The sequence below is a fragment of the Citrus clementina genome, unplaced genomic scaffold (genome assembly GCF_000493195.1).
Source record: "Citrus clementina cultivar Clemenules unplaced genomic scaffold, Citrus_clementina_v1.0 scaffold_1, whole genome shotgun sequence".
In the NCBI taxonomy this organism is placed as follows: Eukaryota; Viridiplantae; Streptophyta; class Magnoliopsida; order Sapindales; family Rutaceae; genus Citrus; species Citrus x clementina.
In genome coordinates this window covers 6278796-6297418 of record NW_006263303.1, presented here as the reverse complement: position 1 = coordinate 6297418, position 18623 = coordinate 6278796, and the positions used below count along the sequence as shown (strand labels likewise).

General features: G+C 42.8%; 3 protein-coding genes across 3 annotated transcripts; 1 reads left to right on the top strand and 2 right to left on the bottom strand.

The window, feature by feature from the left end:
- Nucleotides 1-416: 416 nt before the first annotated feature.
- Nucleotides 417-3914, bottom strand: LOC18055891. Its single transcript, XM_024192300.1, has 5 exons — nt 3459-3914; nt 3292-3329; nt 2461-2731; nt 1716-1999; nt 417-1012 (listed from the first exon to the last, which is right to left on the bottom strand). Exons 1-5 carry the CDS (start codon nt 3816-3818, stop codon nt 580-582), a joined length of 1386 nt encoding a protein of 461 aa, XP_024048068.1. The 5' UTR covers nt 3819-3914; the 3' UTR covers nt 417-579.
- A 1538-nt stretch (nt 3915-5452) lies between these two features.
- LOC18055890 (probable U3 small nucleolar RNA-associated protein 11) lies at nt 5453-9001 on the bottom strand. Its single transcript, XM_006451077.2, has 9 exons — nt 8766-9001; nt 7624-7754; nt 7442-7532; nt 7227-7318; nt 7047-7140; nt 6869-6948; nt 6218-6301; nt 5974-6073; nt 5453-5875 (listed from the first exon to the last, which is right to left on the bottom strand). Exons 2-9 carry the CDS (start codon nt 7677-7679, stop codon nt 5783-5785), a joined length of 690 nt encoding a protein of 229 aa, XP_006451140.1. The 5' UTR covers nt 7680-7754; nt 8766-9001; the 3' UTR covers nt 5453-5782.
- A 1978-nt stretch (nt 9002-10979) lies between these two features.
- Nucleotides 10980-13031, top strand: LOC112095584. The gene is made up of 3 exons (XM_024177688.1): nt 10980-11467; nt 11594-11826; nt 11914-13031. Exons 1-3 carry the CDS (start codon nt 10980-10982, stop codon nt 13029-13031), a joined length of 1839 nt encoding a protein of 612 aa, XP_024033456.1.
- The last annotated feature ends 5592 nt before the right edge of the window (nt 13032-18623 follow it).

The window sequence follows — 18623 nt, the reverse complement described above, 5'->3', positions numbered from 1 at the left end:
GCTCACTCACGACACTCTGACGCACAAAGTGAACCCGCGGTGTTGAGTTTGGATTCTAGTTTTGGATGTTTGTTTGAATAGTTAGACGGTTAACTTATAGCCTAGGCTAAGGTTCTGCTTTTGTGTTTCTAGTTTTTATAACTCCTGTTGCACAAATGTTCTAGAATGTTGAATGACCAAATAATGAAGAGGTCTCTGTTTGTGATGTCAATTGTCATGTGTTTAAGCTTTATAATTTTCTTTTTAAGACTTTTAAGAGTGAATCTTCTTAGAAATGCGTCAAACACTCCACCTTTGTTGGTAGAGATTTTGGATTCAAATTTACATTCAACAATCGTTACATCTATAATCTGGATGCAGCTACGCAACAAAATTATACGAAAATGGACGGAAGGAAGGAAGAATAACACGGCAACTTTGATCTCAATTGATTTCAATTATATTTTACAGTTTTAAGATTGTAGCTTGACAAACAAATCACTACACCTTTGATATGACATGGGTGGATAAATTTACAAAGGCATTTGCAGATTACCTTGGCCTCGTGAATTTTAATGACTGAAAAACAGATTGAGATTTTCACATCGGTTCAACATACTGGTGAACTTCGGATGCAATTTGGGAGATCCAATTCACTGTTGTGCCGAAAAAGAGTTCCCAAAACCAGAGATCCAGTGCAAGGACTGAAGAAAAAATAAGCAATGCTAAAGTCTGGTATCGGTTCAATGGCCAACCTAAAACTTCAGCCATTGTCTTCAGAAATGGAAAGGAACTGCTACTCAAGTCACGGTTTCTTATGGACCATGCTGTTATCCACTGAACCCGAGATGGAAGAAGGTCGAACTCCTCCCTTAATCGCCTTCCCAAGTCTGGCATGTGGCCACCACCATACAGGATGGCAATCCTGTTGTGGCCCTCATCAATTGCTCTTCTAAGAGCTTCAATTGCAGCTCTGTTCCTCTCGCCAATGATGACAGAGCTCTCCTCCACATCTGCAGTCACTTGAGTGAACCTATACAATAGATGGTATGATCAATCCACTAATTGGCAAGACTTTTCACCAAATAAAACACACATAGCACAGCACATCTGTGCATCATTTTTATCCCCAGCCCCATGCCCAACATTTTCCTACGATGATCAAACACTATACCTTATAGGTTTCTGCAGAACTGTTGTGCTTCAACTTAACTTTGAAAGTAACATAACTAAGATACTTGGTAAAAACATCTACTTTTACTAGGTAGCTAATATTTACCATCCACCCGCACACTTGTACATTACAGCTAGCAATTCCATCTCACAATGACTGTGAAGTAGAAGCCATTATGCCTCAATCAAAAACATAACCGCAAGACAAGTAGCTTAAAAAACTTTTAAGGTTACAGATTTAGGACTAGCGGCAGACCACCAACGGATCAAAATAAAAAGTGTTTGGCTAGTACTCTTATCAGAGATTTTCTCTTAGAAATAAATGATGGCAAACTTTGCATGCTTAAAATCATTTTTCATCTGTGGCAAAGACAAGTAACTCTCATGATTTCATTATTAACTAAAAGAGCCACTGTTACCAAACCAGAATAACCAAGGTAATAAGAGAATTTTAACACCAACATACAAGAGACTGGTAAGTCATATAACATGAGACATTAGTTATCACACCACAAAGCAGGTAAACAACTACATATAAACCAAAATAACTGATTAATACTCACTCAGATGTTAGTCGCTTTGCCAGGAAGACCTTCATTGCAGCACCAAAATCAAGCATAGATAATGCTTCTAGTTCTGGATATTCTGGTGGCTGACTTCCTACATCAGCACAGACACTTCCAATTATGAGAAGGCCTACAAGGGGCATTGGAAGTACACGTGAAGCCCATAAAAGCTTGGATCTCCAAGGATCAAGGTCTTTTGGAATTGAAGGTTGCACCATAGCTTTAGTTGATTTGAGAGTCATATCCCTTGCAAATGTAAATAAGCTTTCACCTTTCTCAAGCTGAAAGCAAAGATAAAATGGTATTAGATGTAGGAGTCAGCTGTCATTCACAAACAGAGCAAAATGCACCAAGTTTGCAAGAGAAAAAAGTACAGGAATGCATCAAACCCCAAGAAACATACATGGCCATTTATGGTCTAAACTAAAATAATAATTAAAAATATAGGTTTCATCAACACCTGGAAGTGCAGGGACAATACACTTAAAGAAAGCCTAAAACCTGGGCTCCCTCTCACAGTTTTTCATTATTTGTTGTATCTTGTATTTGAAACATCTTGAATCATCTGGCTAATATATAGAATATAATATGAGAACATAGGAATGAAGTACATTAAAAACATGTATTATTTTTAGCCTTCATGATCATGCTCTCATTCATTACATCAATTTAAGAAGTGAAACCAATAAAGTGGTACTAAGAGTGAGAGAAAGGCAAATCATAAAAGAAAAAGACAAGTAACCTGAAGTAACTTGAAGGTCTCATAATCAAGATCTGCATGGTACCAATTCTCAGCCTGGTAATCAAGACAGTCTAATTGGAAATCAAGCATAAGAATTCGAGCCATCTGCCGCTGGATGCATCCTAGAATGTTGAAACCTCGTGAGCGTGAACCTTTGAGCTTCTTCGTATCCACAGAATTTCTTCTTTTCTCTAAACTCTCCCGGCTAGCTACCATCTCATAAAGGACACAATCATAGAGTTCAAGTTCCCTCTGGAGGGTTTCAAAGTACCTTCACAGCAATATTTATCTTTCAAAGTGGTTTGATTGGAAAAATAAATACAATAACCAACTGAGCCAACAAAACAAAAATTCACACGAGCCTGGGGATCAGTAGTCATCAGCAAGTAAAATCTCACAAGGGGCTCAACCTATTCTTTCCACCGACAAGGCAAAAGCAAAATGCTACTTCTATGCATATTTATTCTTTAAGGTACTCATAATTTGATGCATGGTTGATTAGTCAAAATTATATGTAAAATTAAGAGTTAAAAAACATAATCCAATGCTTCATGCCTGTTTCCTCGATTTGTCCCCATAACAGGCTGCAATTGGGGTTACAAATTACAATTTGCCCTTATGTGAGTAGCACCAATCAATTTACAAGGGTTACACACGGGCACTCACTCCCTAGTTACTCATCTAAACCTCTTAACTTACACTGATTTTTGGCGGCAAAATTGCCAACTTGCACACATTTTAGCTTCCAATAATTAATAGCTATAATAATAAATATTGACAGTGCAATCAAAAAGGAAAGATTTAAGAAAGTTATACTACAAGTAAACGTACTCTTTATCCGCGATATGAATTGTTGAAACCAAGTCAACCTGAAAACTCCAAAATTAAAATTTTTTTTTTTTAAGAAAAGAAAAATTGTAGAATTGGGAATGAACAAGAAAACAGGTGAAGCACTAAAACAAAAAAAGAAATAAAAAATAAAAAAAGAATAAGAATACCTGAAGAAAAGGAGGAAGAAGGGACCAAGGAAACTTCTTTCGATAAGTGACGACAGCAGTCTGAAGCTGGCCGCTGCCTCCACCATTGCTTCCTCTTTTGAATCTCATAAAATCTGCTATCGAATTGTTCTCCAAGAACTGCTCCGCAGAGCCATCTTCGATCTGCTGCCGCGCCGATGAGGATGACGAGGCAGCAGCAGCGGCGAGTATTTTATTAAAGGAGTGACATTTGCGAGGTTTTTGCTTTAGAAATTTAATAGGATTTGGTTTTAATAAAGGCGCATAGCAACTGAGACGAGACGATGTGGTGCAGCATGAATCGGTGCTTGAATTTGATGCAAATGCAAGTATTGACACCATTACTTTGCCTCCTTTCTTCCTCTGTCTTCTTCTTTTTGTTTTTAAAGAAAATTATTTTTTTCAAAAAAAAAAATAACGGAAAAAAGAAGAGGTTTGTGCTCAGCAGATTATTTTTTTTTCAATTACGGTTTCTGTGATCTGTTAGATTACCACTATTACTATTTTTGTTTTTTTGCTATCACTTCTTGTGATGTCATATTTTTGACTTGCACGCTGTGCTCAGAGTCAATTCATTTAAATCTGAATAATATTCCACAAAATAACAATATTTATAATAATAATTGGCATACGTTAAATAAATATAAAAAAAATACAAGACATAAATTAAACAAAAAATAGTAGTAAAAAATGTTAAAATTAATTAGATGTACGTTTCAACTATTATACATGATAATTCTACAACATATTATTGTCAATAGTTAATATAAACAAATGTACTTGATTTATCCAATACTCATTAGTGGAATTGATAATTCCATGAAAATTATGGTAATTTGTTTCTCAATATTCATATAAGGTTTTGCTAAGTTACATTTCAAGTAATTTACAGTCCATGTAAAATAATACAAAATTAACAACATGCTCACCAATTTTTACATGAACTGTAAGTTACTTTAAAATGTAACTTAACAAGACCCATTCATATTTATATATATAGCCTCAATTGTTTCTAATTCTTACACCTCTCTTTTAATTTTAATTAAGCTGTTTGCCCCTACATAGAAAAAAAAATTATTTACAATTTAATTTAAAAATTATAAAATGTCGAAGAATCTCAAATTCATCATCTTGGCATTGTTTGTGGTGACAAGCACTGAAAGCATATTTGTTTTAAGTACTAAGACTGATCAAGAATTTAAGTCATATGTTTTATCTTCTACCAATTCTACAATATCACCTGATAGTTTTTGCTCAGGATTCACAACTGAAGAATGTTTGATCAAGAAGGCTAAGTATGTTCCATATTTAATCCCCTATAACGATGAATACTTTTGTAACAACCATCAATTGTAGAGAAATTGATGCTATATATTAATAAAATAAGGAATTAATAATTGTGATTATATGATATCTTGTGTGTGTTATATGATATTTGATTTATTGTGTGTGGATATGACTAAATCAATCTATGAGAGAGCACTCTATTGATTATCGATAATGACTAAACAATTTTAATTATTTTGCCAAGTTGTGACAAATTAATTAAAATAAGATTATTTACATTTTAAAAAATATTTTTAGCATCCATATGTTAATTACATTTCAAAAAATATTATTTGCATACTATTTTTTGGTTTTATATCTATTTCCTATTAGGATGTGTCTATTTGTATTCTAATAATTCTTTTAACACCCATATTTTATATATTTTTTTTAATTTCTAAACTGTCTTTTAATATATATATATTTTTATTCTAAAATTCAGGAGGTGTGACTATTTGCAATAGACAGCTGGCGCATGGCTGTGTTTTGTTCCCTTTACTCACCTTAAATACTGATTTTAGTTATATTTATAAGGGTTTTCCAAGTTACATTCATGAAGGATATGGCTTTTTCAAATCAAACCAGAGGCACACAGACCCTAATTACACATTACCCCTAAGTTCACCCCCAAATTCAATTAAAATACAGCCTAATGAAAAGATCCTGCATTAATTTAAAGATAAAATTGATTGAAGTTAAACCATACGACAAAAACTACAGCCAAAACATCACTCAAAAAATTCAATTGGATGTCAGTCTACACTTAGAAATTATTAGGATTACATTTTGAAATTATTCAACACTCCGTTCCAGTTTCCACACCCATCATCATCATTCATCAGCTCCTTCATGCAAACTGCTCGGTCCTGCCTAATTCAGCCCCAGCTCATGAATTATCAGTCTACCAGACAAAATTCCTTAGTAACAAAACAAGTGGACTGGGCCTAATTTGACAAAATTCCCTAAAAAATGTACCCTCTTTACCGCTTTCGCTCAGACCGCCACTTATATGCAGGCTTGGAGGATGGACAGACAATCTCTTCTTCATGTAGTTTGCGTTTCCGGCCCTTTTTCTAATCATTAAAAAATGGAGAAATATTTTCAGTAGCCTCGACGTCCAAGTCCAACACAATAGACAGATAGAGAAAGGGAGTAAGAGATCGTTTTATACCTGTAATTCCTTCTGCAATGACATATCCATAAACAGCTTTTCCAACTCCTGTACTCTCTTTTTCCTCCCTTCTAGTTCTCTGTAGGAAGCAGCAGTCTTCCTGCAAACGGAAAATATGCAACACAGTCTGTGTCTCTGTGAAGAGTTGGGAAACAGCTCAGGTTGAACAACATCAGACAAGAATAAGCTCAGGTTGTGGAGAGTACTTTTGTCCAACACAATGCATTAAACATTCAACAACTACCTCTTAATGTGATCAGGAATGTCGTCAAAAACAGGCAATGTAGCTTTTCGTCCAGATATATATTTTATTTCTTTTGTCTCTTCCCTGCACGAAATACAATAAGTACAGAACAAAAGTAATCCAAATATGCACCGTAACTTCAAATCAAATATTGCAAGGATCTGCAGATTGCTTAACATGTTGTAGCAAATTCAAGCTAAAATGGGAAAAAGAAAAAAGCAAAGATAAATATGAAGGGAGGAGAACTAATTGCACCAGACAACTCAAAACATTGGAAAATACTCCAGATTTTCAGCACTCGCATCGTAATAATACTTTCTGACACAAAAGAGCCCAACAGTACAATGCTAATAATGCTACTTGAAATTTTATTAAACTAAGAGCTAATATATTAATGGCATTGAAAAAAACAATTAGTGTACTAATAATGTTATAGTTAGCATCACATTACACGACTGAGGTATTCTAACTCAGTATTCAAATTAAAAACGGAGGAGATAACCACATAATAATTCAGAAGTTATAAAAGTAACAATCATTCAAGCACTCTTATCTTTATTAAGAATCTACATATTCTCCATATATAAGATTGCCAACAAGTCCAGAATATTATTGCCTTCAGAAAAAAATGGAAGCTTTGATAACATAAACCTGTCTTCAGCATAGTAAACATGTCTGCTAGATAGATTACTATCAAGAGAGTGCAACATGGTAGTTAACTTTTCAATTTTCTGCACCAAAAAATAGTTTTTTAAAGAACTATGTCGAATGTAATTGAAAAGGCAATCCTTATATGCACCATAAACACAATATAGAAGCAATTTCTTACATTTCTTTCACTTTGCAGTTTCTGAAGAATATATCCTATATCCTGGGTCTTCATCAGCATAAGTTCTTCTTGAGTGTACTTGTTTGCCTCACTCCTAAAAGAATAAGACCAAGCAGTCAATCACAATTTGCAAACAAGAAGAAATTATTACGAAGAAAAGCAATGCGATGGTAAACTTACTCTAGTCTGTGCACTCCATCAACAGTTTTCGTTTTGATCATTTTGAGGTAAAATTCATCCGGGTTCCTAAATGCTGCCTTCTCTTTGAGTCTCTGTAACCACACAGAACAAAGCACAGCCATGCACAAGCATGGACAATATCTAACAATTAAATAGAAGTGAAGACGAATGACAATGCAGGAATTAAAACATAATTGTGGCAGTAGAAATGTCACCCGTATAGTCTCCTCCTTCTTGTGATATGCTTTTGCACGAACAACATAGTCCTTGTGCTTTTCAAGAAGCCCAAACTTCTTCCTCGATTGCCTATCATGGATCAAAGATATTTCATCTCAAAAGGGTTTCCAAATAACTTCCCAAAAGGAAAGAACTTTAAAAAGAAAAAGTAGTCACTTACGGTTGAGCTCTCTCCTTATGAGCCCTTCTAGGAATTGCGTTCCTAAGAGAAGACATTTTATGATCACGCTGTCAATGTATTCCAAATTGATGCTTCACTAAAGACTGTTCAAAGTTTTGGTATCTTAGTTGCTGCAAATTTGAAACCAGCACAACAAAAATATAAGAAGAGTATAAATAAGAAAGTACACGTTTAGGTTCATTATGATAAATCAATCGGCAAGATATAGTTACAATAACTTAACAAGATTAAAATCCATATTTTTTATAAACATCTTATAAATTTGTTTTTATTTTTCTTCTAAAAGAATTAATTATTTACTACTGAAATAATTTTCTTCATTGTATTGTCTCTTAACATCAAACTTTCATATTTTTTATAAACAATAAATTTATATCAGCTGACTTTCAGTTATTAACTCTAAACTTGATAAGATTGAAAAGCGCAAATAAATTCTAGAAAAGAAATTAAAATATTTAGAAAAAATACATTATTGTAGTAACAGATGCACAAACACAGCCACGTGAGTTTTCTTTTTCAATAATTTTAATTCAAGCCCAAATAATGTCTAAAATTAAGAAAATTACAAAAATCATTCTAGATTTTGGTTCGGTTTGACAAACATAATGACAAAAATCAAATCAATTATCATCATCTATTCCAGTACATTTCTCGTTACAATCTCATATTTATTTGCGAACAAGATTCCGACATTTGACAAACCCAAAATTCATTTTACCACCATAAGTTTTGTTAATTTCATTTCATTTCATTGATAATTAATTTAGTCTAAAATCAAACTTCTATATTATTCTTTATATTAATAGAGTGAAAAAATGCATCAACCTCATTACAATCTCATAATATACATTCCAGTATATTCCTCGTTACAATCTCATATTCATTTCAGTGCACCAATTATCCACATCCAATTTCATTAGCAACAGCATCATGACCGAAATCAAATTATAAAAAACTGTATGAATGCCGAATGGAAGGAAAAAAAAATTAAAATATCTGCTGCCGAGTATTAAATTAGACTACGAACCACAACTCAACCGAGTAATTAATTTGATTAATTGAATTAAGGACAAAAATTAACGAAAAATAAATAAAAATAAAGAACTAAGTCAACAACTCACCGTCTCCGGCGGCCGGCACGATGTCAATGGCTGAATGAGGTTGCGACGGTAACAGCTGCCAGCTGGCAACGAGATGGCTGAATCACGACCACGATCTGCCGTCTGCCACCTGCCGCGAGCTAATCAGAAACTGAATCACGATTGCGTGAGTGACGGGCTGACGGAGAGCATGAGAGTGAGATGCCGACCGGAGACGCCACGGAGAGAGTGAGAGAGCGAGGGGCTGGCGGCTGCTGCATCCGCCGGTCTGCGTGCATTTAGCCTTTTTTTTTTAAATTAAAGGTTCCTGAACCGAACGGTTCATGCGTTCGGTTCGGTTTTAGAAAAGAACCGAACATAAACCGTTGGGTGCAAGGAAATTGAAACCGTTCGGTTTTTGCCTGTTAAACCAAATCAAATGCCTAACCCTTGTCCGTACGATATTTAAAAGTATTGACTCACCAAATTAAATAAATGAGATTAATATAAACCGCAAAACATATATATATATATATATATAGATGAATTCATTATCAAGGTCTGGAGTGGTGATCATGTTGACTAGACTTATGATTCTGTAGGAAGTGGTTCTCCTTGGCATATGTGTGCACAAGGAGGGATGCTTTCCTTCAAGCTGGCACTTCTCACATGGATAGAGGGCTTTAGTCTCAGTGGGAAAAGAGACTGATACCCTTCCTTCTTGGAACCGGCTTATTTTTGGAACCTCATGGATCTGTTGAGGCCTGTTATTTTTCTCATACTCATTGATCCATTGTGGTGGGAAAATGAGTTAATTTTGCCTATAAGTCCTAGGTTGGAAGACTCTGCCATCACCAGCAAGAAACCTGGTAATAGGTTTGCCAAAACTGCTCATAAAGAACAAATGGGTTTGGACTTTATAGGTCATGGTGTGGTGGATTGCCAAGGCAGATTCGTCAGGTTTCATGGTTAAACCATTAACCTGAATTAATACTGTTGATGCGAGATTCCGGTACTCCTCGTTCTACGACCAGGATCTCTGCTCGATCAACTTCATCACGACCAGGGGGTCTCCTCGCGAGGCTTCTTCTCCAGAGGTTCCTGCGCACACAGACAAGTCAGGGTACGCCGGTTGTTTTCCCAGCGCAAACCCTCCGACGCTCAAGTCAGATATGAAGGTTCGGGGAATGCTTGCCACAAATGTTATGGCTGTTAGCTTGTTTTTCTCTCTTTTAGAATCAAAATTGCTTTTGTTTTAATCTCCAAAATGCCAACCCCCTTACCTTCGTTGGCTACCTTTTTATAGGCTTCCCCTGAATCCCAGTCTTCCGCTTTTTCCGAGACGGTATGGGGCTCTGACTGCTGCGTTATGGGCAAACGCGGGATCTTGCGTGTTACGCCACGGTTCTGGGGGAAGCATGGCTGTCGTGGTTCTGCGAGATCTTGCGTGTTACGCCACGGTTCTGGGGAAATGTAGCTGTCGTGGTTCTGCGAAATCTTGCGTGTTACGCCACGGTTCTGGGGAAAGCGTGGCTGTCGTGCCTAGATTCTCGGGCTGGGGAGCCTGTCTTGCCAGCTGCCGTCGGTCGGGTCTCCTCGCCTCTCGACCTCGAGCCGGAATGGCCTTATGCCTCTTACAGGAAATTGGCCTCGCGGATGACGTGCTCGTGGATGAGCAGGATATTTATGCTCCTGTTCCCCCGCGCACCAGGCTTTTACGGGACATACCGGTTCGCAGAACTCTGCCATCAGATATCTGCTCACCATGCCTGGTCTCGTCGACGTATTTCTCCCAAACACCGGTCCCCCAGTTTCTGGTGTTGGGTAATGTAGTGGACCAGCAGTAGAAACTCGTTAGTACTCGCTCGCGTGGGATTGGAAAAGGCTGCCAAGAGTCATGTCGCATTTAATTGCGGGCGAGGTGACGTGGCGGAGATCCCCCCCTCCATTTGAATTTCAAACCGACGGTTATGAGACCCTCGGGATTCGGTGCCGTTAAATGCTGCCAACCCAAGAGTCCGTCCTCATTAGGAAAACCAAATCCTCTCGAACGGCATATTCATCATTCACTCCGTCTCCGTCTCTGTCTCTCTGGCAAAGAAGTTCTGGTATAAAAGGCCTCCATCTCTGACTTTCGCCGACTGAACCATTACTTCAGGTATTTCTTCTATCTCCTTGGTCTCGGATAGTTATAGATAATTTCTCTTCTCTTCTGTTTGGGTAGTAGTTGGTGGTAGTGTGGTTAGAGCTTAGGGAATGTCGAAGGGTAAGGAGAAAGTCGTTGAGATTGATGACGACGAACTAAGTTTCCTGCCCGGTCTACTCACTGATCCTGCTTTTGACCCCGGGATCCCCTTAGAACCCATCAGATTTAGTGTCGGGACTAGTGCTAGGAGGATGTCCCCCCAAACAACTTCCACGAGCGGAAGCGATGGCGAGGAGGGACCTTCTGGCTCTGAGGACACCTTAAGTGAGAGTGGGGAAAGTGACTCTGGTGAGGTGTCTCCATCTGGAACATCACGACCAGAAGAGCGGGGTACAGTAGGAGGCAGAGCCTTGTCGCGCGATTATGCCATTGATTACATGACGTGCACGACCTTGTTTGATGAGCTCAATGACCTCCGGCTTAGGTATAGCATTCCTGGTGAGATACCTCTCAAGGTCCCAGGAAAGAAGGATGCTCCCAGCCGGCCTCCTAGGGGATACGTTACCCTGTTTCTAGAGAGCTTTAAATACGGGTTGAGGTGTCCCTTGCAACCCTACTTTGCCCGGATACTTAACGGGCTAAATCTAGCTCCTGGTCAGCTGAATCCCAACGGGTGGAGAGTGCTCTCTGGTCTGTTCATCTTGTGGGACAGATGTTGCCAAAGCGAGCCCACGGTTGATGAGGTGAAGCACCTGTACCAGCTAAAGAGCAGCCCCAAAGATGCCGGCTGGTACTACTTCCAATCTAGCACCAAGAGCCGGAAACCCATAACCGATCTTCCGACCGGTGGTGGTGGGGCTTGGAAGAGGAAATTCTTTTTTGCTGGGGGTCCTTGGGGTCAAGTTGCACAAATAGACGGGAAGGATTGTCGCATCCCACCCCGTTTCACGGTCCCAGGTTGCCTGCTCGCTCTAGATGTCTTGCATCCATAATTGTTCTTGCTTTATTGGCTTGTCTCTAACCAAGTGTCTGTTTGTGTTGTAGTTTCTTGGGGTGTCCACTTCCCGCTCGAACCTGACCAGCTCAAACGGGTCGAGGCTGTACTAGCCAATTCCTGCTCGAGCCGAGAACTGTTAACTACATACAACTTGCTCGAGTCCCGCTTGATACTTCCTGGCCATAGGATGGAGGACGCTGTGATTGGGGCTCTGACCCGAAAACGTTCCCGACTCCCAACCACGAAGAGGGACCAGAGTAAGGATGCCCCTGCCGCGAAGCGGGCCAACATCATGCAGCAGGTCCCACCCTTGAAGATTTTACCTCCTGCTCCTGTAAAAGTTGGGGAAGCTAGCGGAGCAGCCACAGGTCCTGCTTCCTCTTCTCCTCCTGTCGGGCCTCGATCTCGCTTACCTGACAGCCGAGCAGAACACCTGGTCCCGTATCTCAATGAGTTAACTAAACTCGTGAGTAAGAAGGATCTGGAGAACTTTGATGGCCGCACCTTGGGTGAGCTGGTGGGGGCCATGCAGCATAGCGCTTTCCACCTCAGCTGCGTGACCACCTATTATAAGGCTAAGGTTGGCCGCTACGACCGGAAGATGAAGGAGGATATTCAATCGGCGACGACCAGAGCTGACGTTGCCGAGAAGAAAGCAGGGGAGCTGAATCTCGAGAATCTGAAGCTGATAGAGCAAGAATCACTTGCTCAAGCCAAAGCCATTTCCCTCGAGGAGGAGCTTACCAAGGTCAAGGAGGATCTGCAAAGGCAGAAGGCTACGTATGAGGCTCAGCTCGAATCCCTCCGCGACTCCCACCGAGCTCAGGTCGAGAACTTGGAGAGGGAGGCTGACCACCAGTACGACCAGGGACTTCGGCATTCCTATCGTTGCATCATGGCCGTCCTTGGGAAGCAACACCCTGATCTGAAGATGGACGACCTTGCAGCCGGTGTTGCTCAACATATGGACGAGGAGGCGGCCAAGGAAGATGCCGATGGGGTAGAGCCGATCGTGGTCGAGGAGGAAGATTCTCCTCCTCGTGCAGTCTCTGCTGATGTTGGCGAGGCGAGCACCCCCCCGGACGCAACTGGTGATGCCCCTCCTGTACCTGTGGAGGTCCAGCCAACCGATGCTGCCGGGCCTACTGATCCACCATCTTCTTGATATATCTATTGTATTGTAATGAACAATGTTCATGAAGATTGTCCCCTCTGTTAGTTATTAACAAATTAATAAAAATGGTTTTTGATTACTTTCTTGTGCTGTAAGTGTGAATTAATTTTCGGTTGAGAATCTGCTTGTCTTTGTCTGGACGAGCAGATTCCGGCTTGGCTCATGGTTTTGCCACAAGCCTTTAGGGATTCTTCAATGCCTGGGATTCGGCTCGCCTTCGCGCGGTCGAGCAGACCCTGGCACGCTTGGCTTCTGCCTCGCCCTAAAACAGGCTTCGAGACTTTGTCGAGCCTTTGCATGCCTTGGATTCTTCGAGGATTGGGATTCTGCTCGCCTTCTCGTGGCCGAGCAGATCCTGGCATGCTTGGCTTCTGCCTCGCCCTAAAACAGGCTTCGAGACTTTGTCGAGCCTTTGCATGCCTTGGAGCCTTTGAGGATTGGGATTCTGCTCGCCTTCTCGTGGCCGAGCAGATCCTGGCATGCTTGGCTTCTGCCTCGCCCTAAAACAGGCTTCGAGACTTTGTCGAGCCTTTGCATGCCTTGGATTATTTCTTCAAAGCTTGGGATTCTGCTAGCCTTCTCGTGGCCGAGCAGATCCTGGCATGCTTGGCTTCTGTCTCGCCATAATACAGGCTTTGAGACTTGGTGAGCCTTTGCATGCCTCGGGTTATTTCTTCAAAGCTTGGGATTCTGCTAGCCTTCTCGTGGCCGAGCAGATCCTGGCATGCTTGGCTTCTGTCTCGCCATAAGACAGGCTTTGAGACTTGGTGAGCCTTTGCATGCCTTGGATAATTTCTTCAAAGCTTGGGATTCTGCTAGCCTTCTCGTGGCCGAGCAGATCCTGGCATGCTTGGCTTCTGTCTCGCCATAATACATGCTTTGAGACTTGGTGAGCCTTTGCATGCCTTGGATAATTTCTTCAAAGCTTGGGATTCTGCTAGCCTTCTCGTGGCCGAGCAGATCCTGGCATGCTTGGCTTCTGTCTCGCCATAATACAGGCTTTGAGACTTGGTGAGCCTTTGCATGCCTTGGATAATTTCTTCAAAGCTTGGGATTCTGCTAGCCTTCTCGTGGCCGAGCAGATCCTGGCATGCTTGGCTTCTGTCTCGCCATAATACAGGCTTTGAGACTTGGTGAGCCTTTGCATGCCTTGGATAATTTCTTCAAAGCTTGGGATTCTGCTAGCCTTCTCGTGGTCGAGCAGATCCTGGCATGCTTGGCTTCTGTCTCGCCATAATACAGGCTTTGAGACTTGGTGAGCCTTTGCATGCCTTCAAAAATAGCTTTCAAATGTCAACAAGTCTCACTGGAAGTATTTTCGGAGGTGTGCTGCGTTCCATGGGCGTTTCACCTCGTGGCCGTCCGTGCGAACCAGCTTGTAAGCTCCGGGTCCCGCTATCTGCTTGACTCTATATGGCCCCTCCCAATTCGGTCCCAGCACTCCTTGAGTCGAATCTTTGGTGCTCTGATTCACTCTTCTCAGTACCCAGTCTCCGACCCCGAATTGCCGTATGTTCACCTTCTGGTTATAATATCGAGCAACCCTCTGTTGGTAAATGACTGATCGCTCGGCTGCTTGCTCCCTCCTTTCCGTTAGCAGATCAAGATTCAAACACATCTGCTCGTCGTTCTCCTGCTCATTGAAATGACCTGTCCGGTGTGTGGTCGTCCCTATCTCAGCCGGCACGACCGCTTCATGTCCGAAAGCCAAAGCGAACGGTGTCTCCCCAGTTGCGGTTTTGTGGGTTGTTCTGTATGCCCATAGCACACCTGACAACTCGTCAACCCACGCACCCTTTTTTGCTCCAAGCCTGGTTTTCAAAAGTCTCTTGATGGTCTTGTTGGCTGCTTCTACTTGTCCATTCGATTGAGGGTGAGCAGGCGAGCAATACTTCAGCTCTATCCCGAGGTTCTGGCAGAACTCCCTGAAGCTGTGATTATCGAACTGCCTGCCATTGTCCGTTACCAAGGCATAAGGGATCTCGTATCGACAGACCAGGTTTCTCCACACGAAGTCTGTTGTTTTCTTCTCTGTGATCCTGCTAAGGGCTTCTACCTCTACCCACTTCGTGAAGTAATCTATAGCAACTATTGCATGTGTTGCAGCTCCTCGTGCCTTTGGCAATGGGCCGATCAGATCAATTCCCCATTGAGCAAATGGCCAGGGGGAGGTCATGGAGGTGAGCTTCTCTGGCGGTTGGTTAGAGAAATTTGCAAAACTCTGGCAGCTTACACAACTCCTGGTCTTCTTTTGCGCATCCTGGTGCATTGTCGGCCAGAAATATCCCTGCCTTAGAACCTTGTGGGCCAGGGACCTCCCGCTAGAATAATTTCCGCAAATTCCCTCATGTACTTCTCTCAGTACGTAATCCGCGTCGTCCTCATCCAAACACCGAAGGAACGGTAGTGTATATCCTCGCCAATTCAGTACCCCATCAATCATCGTGTATCTCGAGGCCTGGGCTCTAAGCTTGCGAGCTCGCACCTTATCTGGTGGTAATACCCCGTCTCTAAGGTATGAAACTATCGGGTCCCTCCACGAGCATTTTTGTTCTATCCGGAACACCCCCAAATCCTGATCGATACTTGGGCTGGACTTCACCTCTAGAGGGACCGACTTTGGCATTTTTGGGTCGGCCACTGCTGCCATCCTAGCCAAAATGTCTGCTCGACTATTCTGCTCCCTGGGGATTTGTATCACCTCCACTGCTTCGAACTTCCCCATCATCTGCCTGACTATCTTCAGGTACTGCTCCATCTTCTCCTCTCTTGGTTGGAATCTTTCACTGACATGATTCGCAACCAGCTGGGAATCAGTTCTGATCTTAACTCTGTCTGCTTTCACGGCCTTAGCCAATTCCAGACCTGCTATCAAGGCTTCATACTCTGCCTGGTTATTCGTGGCTGCAAATTCCAACCTTACAGCATAAGAGATCTCCTCCCCCTCTGGGCCTTCCAAGACAATCCCTGCTCCTGAACCCCGCTCCCCCGATGACCCATCCACAGACATCTGCCATACTTGAGTTTCGTCATTGCCTATATCTGCATCTTGTTGATCTAAGCATACTTCGGGCTCTGTGAATTCAGCTACGAAATCGGCCATTGCCTGGGCTTTTATCGCAGCGCGGGGTTTATAGTCTATGTCGAACTCGCTCAGCTCTACAGCCCACTTGACGAGCCGACCAGAGGCATCTGGCTTGTGCAGAGTTTGACGCAATGGCTGGTTTGTTATTACCGAGACCGGGAATGTTTGAAAATAGGGCCTCAACTTCCGAGCAGCAACCACAAGGGCAAGTGCCCATTTTTCCAACGGTGGGTATCTGGTCTCAGCGTCGAGCAGGACCTTGCTGGTCTAGTATATCGGATACTGAACTCCTTCTTCCTCTCTCACCAGAACAGAACTGACGGCCCGATCCGATACCGCCAAATACATATACAACTTGTCCCCAACCCTCGGTGTGGACAGCAGCGGAGCTTGCTGCAAGTATTGCTTCAAGTTCCGGAAGGCTTCCTCGCATTCTGGGGTCCATTCTGTTTTCTTTCCCCTCCTTATCACTTGAAAGAATGGCTGACACTTATCTGTAACCTTGGATACGAATCTGCTCAACGCCGCCAACCTCCCCGTGAGGCTCTGCATCTCCTTCAGGTTATGAGGAGACGCCATTTGCACAATCGCCTGGATTTTCTCGGGATTTGCTTCAATCCCCCTATGGCTCACCATGAATCCAAGGAATTTCCCCGACTCAACCCCAAAAGCGCACTTCTCCGGGTTGAGCTTCATCTTATACTTCCTCAAAAGCTCGAATGTCTCCTCGAGGTGTCTGACATGTTCCTCCAGGATTTTGGACTTGGTGATCATGTCATCCACGTACACCTCCATGGTTTTCCCAATCAACGGCTTAAAGACTTTGTTCACCAGCCTTTGGTAGGTGGCCCCAGCATTTTTGAGACCGAATGGCATTACCCTGTAACAGAACAAACCTTGGTTAGTGATGAAAGCCGTGCTCTCCTCATCCTGCTCATACATGGGGATCTGGTTGTATCCCGAGAACGCGTCCATGAAGCTAAGCAGACCATGTCCAGCCGTTGAATCTACTAGCTGATCGATCTTTGGTAAAGGGAAGCTGTCTTTTGGGCATGCCTTATTGAGGTCCGTGAAATCCACACACATCCTCCACTTGCCGTTTGTCTTCTTTACCAACACCACATTCGATATCCACTCAGAGTAACTGACTTCCCGAATGAACCCTGCTCTCAAGAGCTTCTCCACCTCGCCATTTATAGCCTCATACCTCTCCTGGTTGAAGCACCTCCTCTTCTGCCTTACTGCCCGAGCACCTTTCTTTACCGCCAGCTTATGACATGCTACCTCAGGGTCAATCCCTGGCATGTCTTCATGTGCCCAAGCAAACACATCAGCATGAGCCTGTAAGCATTTCACCAACTCCTGCTTTTGCTCTCCCTTAAGTCTCGACCCGATTCTGATCGTCTTTCCCGGGTTCTCTGGTCCCAGGCTTACTGCTTCCAGATCCTCTACAGGTTCTTGTCTGCCCTTCTTGTTTTCCACTCGGGAATCGAGGGATGTTATCTGTATTGCTTCCCTTGCTGCCGAGGAGTAGCAGCTTCTTGCGATCCTCTGGTCTCCTCGTACCACTCCTACTACCCCATTCACCCGGTACTTCAGAGCCAGATAATGGTTGGACAACACTGCTTTGCTCATCCTTAAAAATGGCCGACCCAGGATCATCTGGTAAGGACTTTCTTCATCCACTACGACGAAGTCCAGTATCATTGTTCTTTCTGTCGGGGAGCTCCCAATTGTGATAGGCAACTCGACCACGCCCAGAGGGACCAGCTTCCCTCCTCCGAACCCCTTCAAGGAGGTATTGGTGTGTTCCAACTTCTGGTCGGCTATTCCCATCTCTTCCAGGGTTGACTTAAATAACACATCAACTGAGCTCCCTGTATCAATCAGTATCCGGTCAAACTTCTTGCTAGCGACAGTAGCCTTGATGACTAAAGCATCCTCGTGGGGGTATAGAATTCATTCCTCATCCTCATCCGTCCACATGATTGGCACTTGCCTGACCTTTGCTCGTTTGGCTGCTGGGGTGTTGAGGAGTACCTCTTTACTGGTCATGGCGTACCTAGCATAATTTTTTCTCGATCTGTTGGAATCTCCGGCCAATGACGGGCCCCCAGCTATCACCCTTACTGCGGGCTGCTCGCGTCTCACGTTTCCGCCATCCTGCTCCCCTTCACCCGTTGTGGCTATCATCGGGAAAGTCCCATCCATAAACTCGTCCAGGTACCGATTTCTCACCAAATCTTCGACCTGGGTCTTGAGATCTCTACACTCTGCTGTGGTATGGCCATGGGTGTCATGGAACTTACAATAACGTCCTCTATCCCTTCTGTTGGGTAGTTTTGTTATTGGTGTAGGGAGGTGCAGCGGCCCTCGATCCTTTATGGCCTCGTACACCTCATCCAGGGACATCTTCAAGGAAGTGTACCGCCCGTAGTCCGGGTTCTGGTCGATCAGGTGCACTGCTCTTTCTCTGTTTGCCCCGCTCTGAGTTGGGG

Bases quoted from the DNA above. Each gene is read 5' to 3' on its own strand.
- LOC18055890 (XM_006451077.2), bottom strand. From the start codon at position 7,679: ATGTCTTCTCTTAGGAACGCAATTCCTAGAAGGGCTCATAAGGAGAGA. The intron at 7,533-7,623 runs GTAAGTGACTAC...GATCCATGATAG, and splicing joins CATAAGGAGAGAGCTCAACC to GCAATCGAGGAAGAAGTTTG. The intron at 7,141-7,226 runs GTAAGTTTACCA...TTATTCTTTTAG, and splicing joins GATGGAGTGCACAGACTAGA to GAGTGAGGCAAACAAGTACA.
- LOC112095584 (XM_024177688.1), top strand. From the start codon at position 10,980: ATGTCGAAGGGTAAGGAGAAAGTCGTTGAGATTGATGACGACGAACTA. The intron at 11,468-11,593 runs GTGTCCCTTGCA...ATGTTGCCAAAG, and splicing joins AGCTTTAAATACGGGTTGAG to CGAGCCCACGGTTGATGAGG. The intron at 11,827-11,913 runs GTTGCCTGCTCG...TTTGTGTTGTAG, and splicing joins ACCCCGTTTCACGGTCCCAG to TTTCTTGGGGTGTCCACTTC.
- LOC18055891 (XM_024192300.1), bottom strand. From the start codon at position 3,818: ATGGTGTCAATACTTGCATTTGCATCAAATTCAAGCACCGATTCATGC. The intron at 3,330-3,458 runs GTATTCTTATTC...TGGAGTTTTCAG, and splicing joins TTCTTCCTCCTTTTCTTCAG to GTTGACTTGGTTTCAACAAT. The intron at 2,000-2,460 runs GTTACTTGTCTT...CTTTGCTTTCAG, and splicing joins AGACCTTCAAGTTACTTCAG to CTTGAGAAAGGTGAAAGCTT.